This window comes from Rhipicephalus microplus, chromosome 1 (assembly GCF_043290135.1).
Source record: "Rhipicephalus microplus isolate Deutch F79 chromosome 1, USDA_Rmic, whole genome shotgun sequence".
In the NCBI taxonomy this organism is placed as follows: Eukaryota; Metazoa; Arthropoda; class Arachnida; order Ixodida; family Ixodidae; genus Rhipicephalus; species Rhipicephalus microplus.
In genome coordinates, this window is record NC_134700.1 from 138,843,095 (window position 1) to 138,861,499 (window position 18,405).

At 42.3% G+C, this 18,405-nt stretch overlaps 1 protein-coding gene across 2 annotated transcripts in view; it reads left to right on the forward strand.

Moving 5' to 3' along the window:
* Nucleotides 1-15,564, forward strand: part of LOC119177770 (neprilysin-1-like) — a 54,498-nt gene extending 38,934 nt beyond the window's left edge. For both annotated transcript variants that reach the window (XM_075887435.1, XM_075887436.1), the window contains 2 exons: nt 315-373; nt 15,306-15,564. In XM_075887435.1, coding sequence (XP_075743550.1) covers nt 315-373; nt 15,306-15,402 — 156 coding nt within the window. In that variant the 3' untranslated portion in view covers nt 15,403-15,564. The remainder of the gene's footprint in view (nt 1-314; nt 374-15,305) is intronic.
* Nucleotides 15,565-18,405: the final 2,841 nt, after the last annotated feature.

The following is an 18,405-nucleotide window of genomic DNA, read 5'->3' on the forward strand; positions in this document are numbered from 1 at the left end:
TGATAACCTTGTTTAAAAATGTAATGCCGCTAGATAAACGGTCTGGTTGGTGATTTCCACCAGACAAAAAAGCCTTGGGTGCAAAAAATGACCAAGAACTTATCTTGCTCAAGATGCTACCGCTGTTTTCGTAGCGTAAATTTGGTTCCGTGGAATGCATTCACACAGGCATACCCGTTTTACCCGAATATATCTGGAAGTTCTTTTTCATGCTCAATATTCTGCAATAACAAATGGTATTATATTTTTGGCCCTCGTTAGCCTGAAACGCCTCTTCCACAAATGTCACGTTCAAAATGTACATTCTTTCGCAGAGCTACTGCAGCGATTATACACAAGATAGCGCCGACAAAAAGATATTTGTCCAAGACAGGTAAGCTACTTTGTTATTATTGGAGTTCGCCTTTTATATCTCCGATGTGAAACCTTTGCTGCCTTCAATACTTCTACTGCCTGATGCCTTCCTAATAGTACTTTCGTGATAGTACGCCACCACATCTGGGGCAAGTGTTTGTAATTTAATATTCGCAGATGAAATTTTCTTGCTGCGTTTTCTATTATTCGAGCAGCAAATGTTCCAAAGGAACAGTTCTGCAAATTTCTCTACAATTGCGCTTTTTTTGTGTAGTGTCCGTCACACGCAATGTTGTGGCTGAGATATATTCAAATTCTGCAAGTCTGGCTGTATAGCCCAGTACAGCCAGATGAAGAACCATTCGAATAATTGCTGTAATGTCATAAACGACGCAGTAGCGGCCCTGTAAGTAGACTTGAAAAACACATTATCTTGCGTTTTATATGAGATTTGCTGACTATACTAGAACTTTCGAGTTGAGGCCATGTTATAAAGAACGAGAGAGATCATGCGTTTCAGTTGACGTGCATGTGACGTAACAACCATTCACTAACTGAAAGCACTCAATTCGGCAGCGCTGGCCTATTACTCTCGTCACGTTTTATTTATACTTCGAGACATTGTTTTGCTTTTTTGTGAAAGCAAGTGTTTGGTTGCGAACAGAGGTGATCTTATCGTGATATCCAGACAATATGGCATTCAGCTGTTAAGACGTTCACAGTGTAGTGGGATGAAGTAGCGTCGTCAGCATATTTGTAATTGACGAATGGCTCCTGCGCTAGCAGAAATTGCCTGGCTTTTGGCACGGCCGCTGGGTGACTATTCCAGAACATGTTCCTGATATCTGAGGTGCGAGAACGCCAGTGAAATAGCTCGAGGTACGCTTTGTTAGCTACAAAGATAGGGGTGAATTGTGAAAGAATTGAACACGCAAGAGGGAAAACAAATCAGGCAGATAAAATGGCAGACCCATGTTCTCATTCGTGAGAGCGACGGTGTGCAACATATCCAGAATTATAAAATCTAATTCTTCAGTAGACCTGATTAACTTGCAGAAAGTGCATCATGTGTTTACCATTCTTGCATCGGTATTAGTCTGAAAGAGATGCAGCCGAGGTGATCTTTTTTTCCGGCTTGATGATCCACGGTAGCCATGGGAGAATGTGCTCCCTCCTGCTCTGAACTGTGTAGTAGATTTTTTTTTTAACATACTGATACAAAGTATCACTACCAGGAAAAACAAGGGAAGCGTGGGCAGAGAAGGAAGACGACGTTGCCTCCACTGCGATCCCCCTGAGTGGGTACGAGCCATGGCGGTGATCATCATCATTATACTGTGATCGCGGACTCAGGGCCCATTAAAACCCCCCATTAAGTTACCTTAATTTGTGTAACAATACAAACAACACTACTTTGCACACACTAACCAGAACAAGGCTTACATTGAGCTCTCGCTCAGCTTGCGGTTGGTAAATAAACCACCATGGGATCGGTCAAGTGGCACCTCCGTGAAATGGTCGGTAGTGAAGCCTTTCTGCATGTTTGCATCTGACTTTGTCGAATGTTGAAGGGGTAAAAGTTGTACAAGAATTAGGGTGATAATATTTTAAAGTTTTTCATGCAGACAGAGACATGCATAGTCGAAGCTCCGGTCTACATGTTTTGCAACGGGTTAAAACCATACCACCGCAGAACGTTGCTTGGTAATAACAATCTTGAATGTTCTGTTTTCCACATACTATGTGGAATTCTCAGCAAACTTGTGCGAAAACAGGTCATAGATACCATGTGGTCATTCGCTGCTAGGAAGTGGTGTATTTCTAGAACGTGCAAGGCATTACTGCTGTGCGTCAGTTTCTGGCGGTACAGGACAATGAAGGACTGCCGTGTTATCAGAGCATACCCAAAGTAATTAACTCTATATTCTCCTAAAGTATGCTTGGCTGCCATACTGACATGAAATACAGATAGACACGCGCATATATTTGTGAATTCATTTATAGCTGAACTTGCAACACCTTGTGCGTGAGCGGCTGCCCAGAATTGCAACCTTATCAACACTCATGGGACTTCAAGAAGAGAGTTTCGCGTACGAAGGGGATGGTAAATAAAGTTTACTTTGTTTCAGGAATCGTTCTCGCTAAATGTGTGTTGACGCGTGATGGCTTTTCCAATTAAAAAATAAAAGATGAGTATCCAAGCAACTAGGGAACTTGACTTCCCGGAACACAAGCCTGGTTTTGAAACTCATCACCACGTAGAAAATCTGTGTCTTTATGAAGCTTCATATCTTTGTGGTAACTTTTTTTGAACTTTGAACTTTATTATGAATAAACAACATACACTAAAGAAAAACATGTTAGCAACATCTGGATCCTTAGCAGAATGCTAGTATGGATCCATGCAGATATAACATACATTAATTAGAGGCAAGAGAAAGAGTTGTATTATGAACGACATTTTAGTTTAAGATGCAGATTGTTTTGATAAACATATCACTTATACACAGATACCGAAAACATTGAGGAGGAAAAGTCCAACTTATACACTACACTTTTGAACACGTTTTTGGTTTGCATACTTAACGTAATACATCTAATATTTTTGTACATCTGGTAATAGCATTCCTGGTCAGCATACAAAACATTAGTTTAGAATTATGTCACTTTTCATCATTTCACGAAACTTAACAGTAGTCTAATAGAGCTCTTTGTAATGACGTTTGAGCATTAATGTGAAAGCATTATGTTGTTTCACTTCCACTGGTAGGTTATTCCACAATGACGTTCCAACACTATAAAGTCGTCTTTTGCCATAAACATTTTTAACCAGTGGTTTTAGGAAGTTACCACAATGACGGGCTCTTGTTTGCAATTGTGAGGGAATAAAAAGGGAGCGGTGAAGAGGGATATTGCATTTTAGAGACTTGTACACCATTATTGTTGTTTTATAATTTATTACTAGCTGTAGAGGCATTACCTGGTACTGTCGAAAGAGTGGTTTAGATGAGGCCATATAGTTTGCGTTTGATATAAATCGGATAGCACGTTTTTGCAGGACTATAAGTGGCTTTAGGTATGAATCGTATGTATGGCCCCAAGACTCAATACAGTATGAGAGTTGGCTGTGAAATAGGGAAAAATATATTGTTCTTAAAGTTTCCGCATCGAAGTACTGGCGACATTTGAAAAGAGTATAGCAGACTGTCGCGAGTTTTTTGCAGAGAGAGTCTATATGCATTTTCCAGCTGAAATGATGATCCAACACAATTCCAAGGTATGTTAAGCTACTTACTCTTTCTATTGTTTCGCTCTCAGCCTGAAGCACACACGAATCCAGAGCAATAACTTTGTATGGGGAATGAATTGCCATATATTTTGTTTTACTAACGTTTAAAGCCAATTTATTGGCTTGAAACTAATCACAGATTTGTTTCAATTCTTTGTTTGCCATGCTTAAGGCTCCATCGATGGACTCGTGTGCGCATATGAGAGCAGTGTCATCAGCGTACATGACTGGGGTGAAGTTATGTAATATTGAAGGGAAGTCATTCATGTACAGAGAGAATAAAATAGGTCCCAATACCGATCCCTGCGGTACTCCCGATGTAATGGGCAAAAATCCTGAATTAGTGTTACAAAAATGAACCGTTTGTTGTCGGTTCGTAAGGTAGCTTCTAAAAAATTCCAGACTCCCCCCTTGTATGCCATACCGTTCTAATTTGTTGAGTAGTATATCATGATGTACGGTGTCGAAAGCTTTTCTAACGTCAATGAAGACACTAATCACTATCATGTTGTTGTTTAGAGAGGAATTGACCCTATCTGAAAGAAATAGCACTGCAGTGGAAGTGGATCGATTGCTCCGAAAGCCATGTTGGTTATTTGTTAGTACAGACTCTCGATCGAGAAAATTTAGAAGTCGTTTCGAGATAAGTTTTCCGAACACATTATTTATGGAACCTAATACAGATATGGGGCGGTAGTTTTCGGGAAGGCTATGGTCTGCATTTTTGTGAATTGGAACGACCTTTGCGATTTTTAGCAAATCTGGGTAAGTCGACGTGTGAAATGCGTGATTAAAAATTTTTGCTAGAGGAGTACATAGAATGTCTATGAAGTTTTTAATTATGAATGGTGATATCTCATCACACCCCGCACTATATTTGCATGGCATAGCTTTAACGAGAGTTACGATTTCCACAGGAGTTATGTCGATGTATCCAAAGGAATTGACAACTCCATCCGGAACCGCATCGACTAACACATCACGGCAGGAATACGCAATTTCTTTATCAATGTTACAAAAGAACTGATTAAAAGTCGATACCGAAATTTCTGCTGATATTCCCATTATATCTGTATCTGCCATAACGTATTGATTAGGAATAGGTTTTATAACAGAGTTTATAATTTTCCACGTTATCTTTGAATTTTCAGAGTTTTTTGTATTTAGCTCGGAATAATATTGTTTTTTACGATTACGGGTAAGCTGCGTTACCATGTTGCGGGCCACCCGAAATATTTCTTCATAGTACAAGTTGCCCTTATTTTGTTTAAGTTTGTGCGCCAATAGTCTTTTTTCTTTACCAATTGTAAAATATCCTTGGTCATCCAAGGACAAATTGGCTCTTGGTGATACCTTTTTTTGTACGGGATTTTGGATTGTGTAATCGCTTCCCTTATCTTATCACTTAGTGCGGCATATTGCTGGTGAGAGCCACCAGAGTCTAGTATACTGTAATCAATTTCTAATAAGCGTTGTTTTAAACTGCAAAGATTAATCCTATTGCGGTACATCATGGGTGTGTTCCTAATATTTTCAGATAAGGGAAAGAAAATGGTGGTTGGATAATGATCTGAGATGACTGTATGATAGATGTTGCACTGACTGGTTGTAGTGTCGAAATTGCAGAGTATATGGTCAATTGAAGTTGATGAATTACGAGTTGCCCTGGTGGGTCTTGTAATTACATTATGGAAACCATAAGAGTTTACAAGATGGAAGTATTCATTGTTTTCATTTTTCAAGGAGTCAATGTTAAAGTCACCACATATGATTATTTTTGATTTGATGCTGATAAAATATGCTAGTAATGCCTCGAAATGTTGCATGAAAGTGTGCATGTTTTGGTTCGGAGCACGATAGATAACAGCAATAAAATTGGAGGTTGAATTCACAACAAGAAAGTCAAATTCCTGGAGATGAGAGTAAGAAAACTGAGGGACGAGTTCGCATTTGATGTTTGCTCTCTTAAATAGGCCAACGCCTCCTCTTCGTGCGCGAGAATTTCTAGAAATAGAAGTGAATGAATAACGTGGGATATTCTGGACTTCACCAGGTCTCCGAAACAGCTATGAAATTGAATCGAAAAGAATTCACCTCTAGAAAAGAGCATAGTGCGTCAATATTTCTGTTCAGGCTGCGCACGTTGCATTGCATCAGAGGATGTTACATGAGCGAGTCGTGTATTACTTACATGAGCGAGTCGTGTACATGGGAGCGCGAGCAGTTTTTTTATAATTTAAACTGCACGCTTAAATGCGCTCAGCCAGTGCCGAGGGTTACGGAATATGACACGAAGCGTGGAACGAGCGCTTGAGACAGTGGTATAAGGATTAGAAGTAAAAAGTTCTGCTTGTGACAGAACGAAGTCAAGGAGGCAAGCAAGTTTTTCCTTCTTTGCTTAAACGAAGAATGAACATAGAAGTAGAAGAAGAGGAGCCTTAAATGTTTCGACGCCATTTGAGAATACGCGTAGCATTGTAACATTAGACTTGTTTATGAAACTTGCGTGAATTGAAATCATTTGCTGATGAAAGTGCTATAGCACATTGATTCACACAAATTTCAACTAAATTGTTGCTCCCCCACGAGAAAGACAGCCCACGGTAGATTACATGTACTAGTATTTTGTCTTCAACATTTTTATCACTCGCTTTACTCAAGAAAAAAATTTCACAGTATGTCCATGGAGTGAATGATCAGTGCGGCGAAGCGTCGGTCTGTTTGTCTCTTTGCGGGTCCATCCGCTTTTCTGTCTTTTGGTCCCTGACTGTCTGTCTGTCCATTCATACAAACGGTCGTGCGTCGTTCGTCCGCATGTCCATCTGTACGTCCGTCCATCCGTCTGTCTGTTCGTCCGTCCGTCCACCAGTCCAATCCTATCACACTAGAGGAAGCATAGTACGGACTGGTGGACAGACGGATGTTTTGTCCCAATCATCATCATTAACTCAGTGGACGTACGCTCAAATTCTCATTAAACTAGCGCCATCTATCCTCTTTATTATCAACTATACGAGTGGCTGCATACATACTACGTACACGTGGAATACGTACATACATAGGAGGGAACAACCAACACCCAAGCATCTTCGCCACTGAACAAAACATAGACGTTTCGCCTCCTATGCATCGTCAACACAAACGGCATCAAGAAAGAGAATGTCACCTTGCCATGAATATCCGTCAGAGGGCTGCGATTACTAGTGCACGTAGGCTGATGACAATGAAAATACCATGATTCCGCAGATTTTCGGGCCGCCATCAGTGTTCTGGCACCGGCATCGTTACATTATCGAGGTCAAACACGTGTTTTTTAACAGGCAGTGGTCAACTCAATATTGCTTAGCTTGTGTTGCATGTGTGGCTTTCGTGACATCTTTTGCGTCTTCCTTGAAGCGGGTGCAATGTAGTTGCCCCATCTCGTCGATGTGGCAACATAGTCCATGTACTCGACCTTCCATATAACTCCGCTTTGTTGGTCTAGAAGCGTGCGGTTCTTTGTTATGGAAACACACTTTCCAGGGTGCGCATGAGCTTCTAAACAGCCCGACCACCTAAAAAGCCCAAGACAATATGCACTGCTTCGGACACACTGCGAACATATGGGTTGCACACAAAGGATGTTGTTTCACTGTTTTTACTGTCACGATGTCTTCGCATGCGGTGCAGCGTATCGTCAACAAACCGCTGAGTGTAGCTCCATTCATTAGAATACTGGAAACATTTGTTTCTTCACGCTTCCCGAGGGGCTTCGTCGACGATAGCATGTCACAGCTTCACTGAAGAGTACGAACAATTACATACTTGTGTTCTGCAGGGTGGTGCGACTGGGAACGGAGCACAGTGCTGCTATTGCAAGATTTTTGTATGTGGCTCCCTCCAATGAACCACGCACGTTTGGAAGTATGAGAACATCTAGAAAAAGCTTAAATGCCATTATCCTCTGTTTCACCAGTGTATGGGATGCCTGGCTGAACGCTATTTCACGGCACATGCAAATGTAGTGTCCACGTGTTGCATTACCATACGTGCCACGATTACTGACACGGGACTTCTAAGCGGGACACCTGCTATTTTGTGGTAGCCCAGCCACGGTGGTACGCTGGCTAAGGTATTCAGCTGCTGACCCGCAGGCCGCTGTTTTGAATCCCCACTGCGGCGGCTGCATTTCCCGTGGAGGCGGAATGGTTGTTGGTCCGTGTGCTCAGATTTGGGTCCACGTTAAAGAGCTTCAGGTGGTCGAAATTTCCGAAGCCTTCCACTACGGCGTCTCTCATATTCATATGGTGGTTTTGGGACATTAAACTCACATATCAATCAATCTATCTATTTCGTCATATACAATTCGCGCAAAAGTGAAAGTTTGCTTCACACTGCACCTCTACAGTATGTCGACGTCATTTACAGTCATAGAAGTGTACCTTGACAAGATAAAATAATCCTGCAGACGTTTTCTTTATTATATCTGTAGCCAATTTTATAGGTAAATTTGTGAACAAAGGCACGACATCGATAGATACCATAACATCCTCATCACCAAGCTGCTGTTGCTGTATCGCAGTAACAAATTCTTCGGAATTCTTAACCGCGAGTGTGTTTTCTTCTGTATGGTGCTTCAAAAGTTCAACTAAACACTTTGACAAGTTGTATGGCGGGCCAGATCCAACAAAAGAAACAATAAGCCGCAGGGGTAGCTGTTTTCATGAGCTTTTGGCAGTCCATATGCTGTTGGCGTCACCCATTCAGACGAGAAAAGACGAATGTTTAATGACTGATCAGTCATTATTTTCGTTTTTTGGCTGTGAAAACACTCAAACGACTGCCTTTCACAGCTTAAAGTGGGAACCTGCTGAATCTTCTGAGAGTACAAATGATCATTCAAAATGAGCTGAATTTTTCTTTCATAGTTTTTTCGATTCATAACAACGATGCCTTTACCCCTGTCGGTTTCCAGGACTGCGACAGTTGGATTAGACCTAAGGTCTTTTAGCATAGAACGTTCATTTTTAGCATAGCACGTTCAAGAGAGATTCGACCAAACCAACTTGAAATTAGCAAATAGCGGTAATTGCGAGAGGAAATAGTGTGATAGCTCCACTGTGCTCAGTTCTTACTTCCAGCAACCTGCAGAACACAAGTATGCGGTTGTTCGTACTCTACTGTGAAGCTGCGACACGCTATCGTCGACGAACGCCCTGATGAAGCGTGAAGAAACAAATGTTGCCAGTATCTCGAATAAACGGGGCTACCCTCAGCTCTTTGTTGACAATACGTTACGCCACATGCAAAGACCTCGCTTGAGTAGGAAAAATAAGCAACATACCATGTGTACATCTCGTATGTTCGCAGTGTGCCGGACGCAGTGAGTATATGGTCCCCGCGGCATTTGAGTGTTCGGACTGTTTTTAAGCCGAAACGCACTCGGGCGAATGTGTTACTAAAACCAAAGGACCATACAAGGTCGACTACATGGTCGACAAGGTCGACTACTTAGACTATATACAAGGTCGATCGTATGAATTGTGAAGCACCTACATCGGCGAAACGGGGCGACGACGTCGTACCCGTCTCTAGGAACACGCAAGAGACGATACAAAAGCCTTACATGCAACTCGAGCTAAGACAGAATTAGTTGACTACTGTCTGACGAAAGGACACGTGTCTTATCTCGATCACGGAACAACGCTGGCGCGAAAACGATGATGGGGTCCAAGAGAGGTTGTGGAATCACAGTTAATTCATCGTAATCAATCTTCACACAGTAATAATTGTGGCTCTCTACCGGATGTTAACGGCATAGTATAAGTGTGATGTATTCCGTCGTCTGATGCCATTGGTGCACAGACGACGCCACCCGCATGGGTGGTGAAACGTCTTTGTTTTTTTGTTTGCAATGTGAGGGATAAAAAAAAATTTCGAGCTGAACTCCCCTGGCTTTTGAAATACTATATAGTATTTTTGTATGAACACCTATAGAGTTTCACTTGCATGGCCTACTGTCTCTGAAGTGTACTATTAGTGCTAAATATTTACTTTATACGTAAAGTGAACTTTGCTTTGCCCAGTCCGGAAAAATGTATAACGTCTTAGTATTCGTTCATAAGCCGGGTGCTTCAACAAATGTTTAAAATTCTCTTTGCGAAACGCGATATTGGTTTGATGCCTTCACAATTGTTCTCTCATCATGGGCACTCTAGGGTGTTCGATTGAACATTTGAAACAGGAATTAAAATTTGTGATTCAGATTTCTTTTTGTTGCAAGTCGCGTTTGCCTAATTAAGTCCTTCCTGCAGAGAATCCGTTGTGACATTGAGATTACAAAAAATAACCCGGCCTCTTGTGATAATTGCGAAGTAATAAAATTCAACCAAATTTAGCAACGGGACTGACACCAAAACACAAAAGAATGAAAATGAGCAGATTTCGTGTGAGGCTTCTAATATGAGTGAGGATCGCTATATCCATTGTCAACCAACTCCTTTGGGCGGCTGTGAGGGCTATAGTCCTACAAATATTGGTCGTATGACACACATACGTTAACGCACGTGAAACAACTACACCTCTGTAATCGTTATCTTGAGCAGTTGCATCATTTTGATCGTTTGCTTGTTTCGCTCAATGGTGTTTCGGTTTCTGTTTCCACATTGGATGTTGATTGGTTTGTTACAGCACAGCTTGAGGCCACTTCTTCTACAAATGAATGACGGCAGCTTGTTTGTTCAATCAAAGCTAGATGGCACCACCGCATGAAGACCTACCTTTTCTGTGGTCTTTGGCAGTGCCAGAGCCCCATCCCCAACGCGTTTTTGCACGACGTCGTCTTAGTACACTCGTTGGGCAAGTAAAAGCAAGCAGGCGGCAGCGCAGAATAACAGTGAACGCGAGACACATGCGAACGCGATTTTCTTCCACCTTTTATTTAGAACGTCATAATCATGCACTGAGTAACCATTAAGATAAAAGCGTTTGCTTTTGTTTGCTTGATATTCCCAACCTATTCCCGAACGATGGTCTAGTGGCTAAGGCACTCAGGTGGTGACACGCAGGTCGCGGGATTGAATCCCGGCAGTGGCGGCTCCAATTTCTATGGAGGCGAAAATTCTTGAGGCCTAGGGGCTTAGATTTAGGTGCACAATGAAGAACCCAATGTGTTGAAAGTTTCCGGAGCCCTCCACTACGACGTCTCTCATATGTGATAGTTTGAGACGTTAAACCATCACAAATATACTAATATTATGCTTGATATTCTTGTCCTGGAGGTTCGAAAGCAATCCATTCACCGGTATTACATTGTTTCTCGGAATAGTTCTCTAATTATTTTTCAGAGACAGGTTTAGCTAGCGTGGCTGATTCAATGCAGAATATCTCAATAATGACGCTGTTACATGCTTGATGCTCATTCCCGTTGTAATATTACCCAAAGCGGTAATCGATCTTGTCATTTACTCATTCCTGTATAGACAGGGGCTAACAGCAAGTGCCAGTTCGGGCTGAAAAGGGCGGTAAAGTCTGCGTGCCTGCTGCCATGTTGCTGTAACCCCAACTAATCGCAGTGTCCGATACCGCAAATAAATGCCTTCATAATTAATTCGAAGTAGAATAAACACTTCATGTATTGCTGCGGCAAAACTAATCCAAATGTCCCCAGGTGGTTGAAATTTCCGGAGTCCTTCACTACAGCATCTCTCGTAATCATATGGTGGTTTTGGGACGTTAAACCCTACATATTAATCAATCAATTAATCCAAATGTCATTTCTATAATAAGACGGTTAGTTGGGGCAGTTGGTTAGGATCCATCGTGAACCTACTTACAGCGCAACACCAGAAAAAATACAGGACAGGGAAGGAGCAAAAAAGAAAGAAAAAGAAAAGACGGCACTGACTCACAACTGTTGTTTATTGGAAAAAACGGGGTGTAAATTATATATATATATATGTATATATAGGTGCAGGCAGCCTACATCACAACATGCGCAGAATACGAGGTGCACCGAGGTAGCGTTATCACACTCATGGCAATAAACAAGATTGGCCTAAATAACTTAACTATTTTTCATGCAGTGTGACGGATGGTTCACTAACGCACTTGCTCCCCCAAATCTTTATATGATATGCCTCAGCGATTTCTCTTGTTAGCTGGTTAGGATGCTTGAATATGATGGCGGTTTTCTCAAAAATGGGACGACAACCGCATGACCTGCAATGTTCTGGCAGATGAAGTCGCGCGATTCCTTGAAGAGATAACTCATGCTCCTTTAAACGAACTTTGACAAATCGTTTCGTTTGTCCCACGTACTCCCTACCACACGATAATGGAGTTAAATACACAGGTTTTTTTACGCATGCGATGTACTTCTTCTTATGATTCACCGTGGATCTCCCTTTGGCTTGTTTGTTCCTCAGCGCATGATCAACCATCGGGCAAATGCGATCTATCTTATGTTTGGCGGAAAAAAGAACGTCGACACCATATCTTGAGCCTACGTTTTTCAGCGCCAACTTGTGTACATAGAAAAAACCGCTCTTTTTCTTTTTCTATCAGAATTTTCTTGAGCTCCTCTGTGTTTCACGAGCTTAACGCTCCGAACCATTGACTCACATACAGCGGAAATCACCCTGTCAGGATAACCAGCATCTACTAACCGCTTCACCTGGTTATGAAAAGCAGTATTCGACACGTGCACACAGGATTTCCTGAGCGACGCATTTAAGATTGTCTTTGCAATCGCTGTCTTCACAATCTTAGAATGGCCAGACTTGTAGTTTAAGATAGGCTTCACTGATCTTGGGTCATATTTCCAACACAAATGATCTTTACCAAAAGTTAGCTTTAGGTCAAGAAACTGTAGCTCGTTATCCTTACAGACTTCGTGAGTGAAGGTAAAACAGGTAAAACCTATACCATGCTGAATGAACAATTTGAGAATGTGGTCAATGTCCTTATGGTGAATGTCATTGTGGGAAAAAATTAAAAAATCGTCGACGTAACGAAAAACAGCACTGCAGCACTTACTAAGGTGACCTTCCAGCTGCCTGTCAATGAAGCCTAAAATAATGTCACTAATAATGGGGGCCACGCTCGACCCTATGCAGACACCACACTTTTGTACATAAAGATCCCCCCGCCACGACACAAAGGTACTTTCAAGGTAAAATGACAAAAGTTCAAGAAATGATTCTAAAGAAATACCGCAACCATCGATGAAAGATTGTTCATCATTGTCAAACACAATGCAGGCTTTTAGGCATTTCATAACCTGGCAATGCGGAAGGGAATAATATAAATTTTCCACGTCAACACTGAAGGCGCAACGTAGGCTCATGAGTTATTTTTGAGGTACTCGAACGCAGAATCCGAATTCGGTATGCGGAAAGGGTCAACAATATTCAGGCATGCTAGGTTCTTTTGCAGAAAACGCGAAACATTCAACTGCCAGCTACCTTTTTCCGAGACTATGGCCCGGAAAGGCATGTCTTCCTTGTGCGATTTCAACGTAAAGAAAACTTCTAACTTCAGGTTCTTCGCCCTCTTTACGCTGGCTGCCAAACGTTGCAGATTCATTCTTTCTAACAAGGAAAGTGCTTGGTGTTTTACTTCTGTGGCCTTAACACTGACACGCCTGAAATTTTTCTTAACTGCGGCCTCGCTCTTCTGTGAATACGCTTCAGAATTCATAAGGGCAAAGTATCCTTCTTTGTCGGCTACTAGTACATGCAGCTTGTTTTAACAAAGAAAATCAACTAGTGGCCTTAGTGAGTCCCTGCCCTCCCGCACCTTTCCCGTTCTGGAAATGGTATCTACAAAGTCCGAAACACACCTTGAACGTTCATCTTCCTTGGCACACCTTGAGACCGCCCTCGCTATGGCTACCTTTTCAAAGGGATTCAGACGGGGCTCGAAGCAGTACTTCGGGCTAAGTCCCCGCACCCTCTCATGTTCCTCCGGTATTGGCGTTGCGCTAAGGTTGAGCACATGGCCCTGTACCAAGTTTGCTTCCTTCTTCACCGGAAGCGTCGGACGTACAATGCGCCAGAGGAACTCGCTTCAAGGAATCGCGCGACTTCATCTGCCAGAACATTGCAGCTCATGCGGTTGTCGTCCCATTTTTGAGAGAACCACCATCATATTCAAGCATCCTAACCAGCTAACAAGAGAAATCGCTGAGGCATATCATATAAAGATTAGGGGGAGCAAGTGCGTTAGTGAACCATCCGTCACACTGCATGAAAAATAGTTATTTAGGCCAATCTTGTTTATTGCCATGAGTGGGATAATGCTACCTCGGTGCACCTCGTATTCTGCGCATGTTGTTATGTAGGCTGCTAGTACCTATATATATACTTTTCACCCCGTTTTTTCCAATAAACAACAGTTGTGAGTCAGTGCCACCTTTTCTTTCTCTTTTGCTCCTTCCCTGTCCTGTATTTTTTCTGGTGTTGCGCTGTAAGTAAGTTCACGATCATTTCTATAGGTCTTTCGGTTTTGCTGCCCAAGCATGTGAGTTGGTTACACCCTGGTGCAGCCAGCATTTGTGATACGGTAACTGCAGCTTTTCTGGCCCAATGCGTGGGCGCACGCTGACAAATTCAAGATAAGATCAAATGATCAAATATGACCGCGCCGATGCACTGCGGCGGGAGGTTGTCTATAAGATGGTCTATATCTCAAAGCAGCGATGGGTTCTAATCAAGAATTTTCGGCATCACCAACTAAGTTCATTATTTAGAAGTTTGTAATTGATATTTTATTATTTCTTGCTCTAAATGATGACTTTAGCCATTTCAAGAATCCTGTGCCTAGAAGTACTTATTGTAAAAGCTCTGAAGGGATATTATATTTCTCTCTTTTTTTAATTGTTAAAACACCAGATATAATATTGCTATATTTAAAAGACACGCCTTTTCAATCTTAACCCAAATTTAGCTGTAGATTCACAATAGAAATCTAGATATGGCATCAGCTGCTTCCAAGCAGCACTAAAACGCTGCCTATAATGCTGCAGTAGCACGTAAAATTTCGCAATACGTACTCAAGTGGCAGAATTTAGGAGAACGAAATCTTGCTTGAAGTGCATCTTCGGCATTTGCATGCGTACAGATTGGCGTGGTTGTAGGAGTCTAGCGAGTTGACAGTAAATGAAGGCTTGCTTAATGAAGGTTATTTCACATGAATGCTAGCTACGTAGTCTGACAGAGTGAGGTGATTGATTGATTGAAATGTGGGGTTTAACGTCCCGAAAGAACCATATGATAATGAGAAACGCCGTAGTGGAGGGCCCCGGAAATTTAGACCACCTGGGGTATTTAACGTGCACCCATATCTGAGCACACGAGCCTACAACATTTCCACCTCCATCAGAAATGCAGCCGCCGCGGCCGGGATACGAACCCGTGACCTACGGGTCCGCAGCCGAGTACCTTAGCCACTAGACCACCGCGGTGGGACCAGAGTGAGGTGATAGGACGCAGATTACATGTCTGTGTATGGAGGCTCATCTAAAGAAAAATACGTTAATTAGTATCGCGTCAATGTCGCTTGACAATACTGATTTTGACATTTTTTCAAACGGCAACTCTTGTGCCTTAAAGATTCTCATGACTCGCAGTTTTCATGTGTTGTCACATAATAATTTTTTTTCGTGTTCTTTTTTTCATTCCAGAGTAAACGTGCCACTTATGAATATGGAAGAGTTTGCGACTGCATTCCAGTGCGCATCTAAAAAGCCGATGAACCCTTCAAAACGATGCTTTTTCTGAAAGTGAGAAGTCACCGGTACACGCACTTTTCACGCCACTATGTCTGAAGCGTGATGTAGCACTTTCTTACGAAATTTTCAGCGTTTTTATTACAAAAACACAAATGTACGTTATCTTAGCGATACTCTTGTTGCTGGTTAATAAACGTTCTGCAAAAAGACATCACGCGAGTTCTTGAGCAAGAAAAGTGTGCCCCCTCCACATATGGGCCCAATGCGATATTTAAGAGTTCTACGAGAGCACGTGTGGTGCACATTAACGCGATAGCGGTAAAGAGCTCGTTTAGCAAAAATGCGGGCTTTGGCGTCGTTGGTTGTGCGCTGAAAATTGCTGAAAATTGTCTAGTTCATGACTATAAAAACGAGAAATACGCAAATGAAATAAATGATCAATAATTACGTGTCCTTGAGAAGCGCAAATCAAGGCTATTTGTGTGGCAAGCAGGTGTCTTACAGTATAGCCACGCGTATCGTTCAGAATTCAGTCAATATCACTTTCTGTGCATGTAAATGTAGTGAAACAATTTTCATGAATGACGAACACACGCGTCCTGTATACAGCCTTCACAATACGTGTGATATTGCAGTAAAATTGTGGGGTACAAGCGTACTTTACCGTCCAGCGTCAGAACATGCGATTCTCATTACATATTTGTGGTCCAAAGCCAGCCGCAAAATACAAACGTCATCTACATTACTGTGCGCATTCTCTTATGACCTGCTACTGGGTTCGTAGAGAACTCGAAAAGGTATCAAGCGCTTAATTTCATGTGGTTTAAAGCATGCTACTCTTTACAGAGAATACAGCCTTCTGCGAATGCGTCACCAACACGAGCCACTTTCGAAGTTATCGATCACATTGTAGTAATCCATAATCTAAACTTCTTGCGTAAAATCATACAATAAAAAATGGAAGCATACTCACGGAGTGAATAATAATGAGTGGGGCAAAGCTCTGAAGGGAATCATCGCTAAACTGTGACCCATCCGCGAATAACGCCCACTACATCATCAAAGACGTGACAAACTCTGTATATATTTATACAAAAAAACTATTATTCGTAAGGGGTAGCTATACGTCACTTTCGTGCCCCCTTCCTTATAACGGCTTTATCGTCGGTGAAGTGGTAGATCGGTTTAGGGGCGTAGTGGGCTGTTTGCGAGGACGAAGTAGGGGGCAGTTGGAAAAGGTGGAACTTTAGGCGGTCAAGTACTCTTTACCGCGCACCTGGATACAAGTACACGACCATCTTGCATTTTATACTGGCCACTTCTCAACAGTATTTCCTTTATGGTCTGTAAAGTGGTAGATCGTTGATGGGGAAGTGAGGGGGGGGGGGAGGGTATTGGAATGTTTGCAAGCACGATGTAGCAGGCCCGTGTGCTCAAATTTGGGTGCACGTTTAAGAACCGCAGGTGGTAGAAATTTCCGGAGCCCTCTACTACGGCGTCTGTTATAATCATAAGGAGGGTTTGGGGCGTTAAAACCCACATATCAATCCATCAACACCAAAGCACGAAGTAGCGGTCAGTTTGCAAAGGTAGAACTATAGGTAGTCACGTACATACATGCAAGGAAAGGAGAGACCCTTGTATTTAGGAGCTTCGCCTTTAAAAAGTGTGCACTAAGTGGTTGAATGACGCACTACGGACAGGATATTGCTGTCGTTTTTAATGCTCAAAGTCGAAGCCTAAATATTCCCAAATTCTGCCAGCCTCTTGAATTATGCGCGTGTATACCGGACAAAGAGAAAGAAGTGGATCTCTTTTTGCTTGGGCTTTGGGCTCAACCGGGCAGTGCTGAAACCGCTGCCGTAAATATAGGGAGTAAATAGTCTACAGACTACAGTAAACCGAGTTCACGTAACAATAGCGTAAAAAGCGTGATGTGTCTAGAATTCTCACTCATGAATATAAACCAACGATCACAGTGTTTCAACAATGCCTCTTCTAGAAAGATGCCTGCGACGTCACAGGCTTTTCCATGGGAATGGGAGGTTACTAGTGGTTCAGTGCGTTCTCCGCGAGGAGCGCTTGAAGCTGACACAACTAGTTCCGTTGAATTTAGAAGTGACGCCATCACGGAGTCAAGACTGTGTTGCCTCCGGGACGGCATTGCTGTAATCTCAGAGGCCGCGAGGTTTCAAGCGCCAGCGCTAGCAAGCGCTCGCAGCCGACACTGTTCGGGGGAGCGGAGGAGGAGGGCCGAGAACCAGCTTTTCGGCTCACGTCACCGCCATCTTTCTGGAGGAGGCATTGGCTTCAATTATTGTTAGACGCACTTCACATCTTCATCGAGAAGCTTTTATCACTGCAAACTCACCCTGTACATGGGATACCACAAATACCTCAAGTCCACTAACCACAAGGCAATATAACCTGCCGATTTATTTCGTCAATATGGAGGTCACTGCAGCGGAATGTCCTACGTTTAATTGGTGCTACAGTTCAGTGATTACTTCCATAATGTAAAGGTGTAAGTGGCTTTCCTTCTAAGTGAATTGGCCCGAACAGTGTTCAGTACATCAATACTGTTTTAGAAATTCTACCCATATTTTCTTTTACTTTCTTCTTGATTTTTAACCCCTTTCCTCCAATGCAGGATTGCAAACCAGGCGTACGTCTGGTTGACATTCCTGCACTTACTTACTTCCTTGAATAACTCCTCTTTTTTCTCCAATAAACTTACACTGAAAATGTGTAGAAACTCAATCTTCAGGTTGCCCCGTACCACACAGGTGCTATCAAAACAAAAATCATAGAAAAATCGTATAAAAAAGGTACAAAACAAAGAATATTGCACATTTATGAAAAAAAAAACCTTTCGTTTTTCGTAATGCCCCGGTGCTATTTCGTTGACGATATTTTGAAAATAACTAAAAGAGTCACGTCTACATTATCTAGCATGTTGACAAATAACACAAACACGCCGAAGAAACTTGAGCAGGTACACCTAGTTCTGCTGTGATAACTTTCTACATGCCTAGTATAGAAAGTGACATAG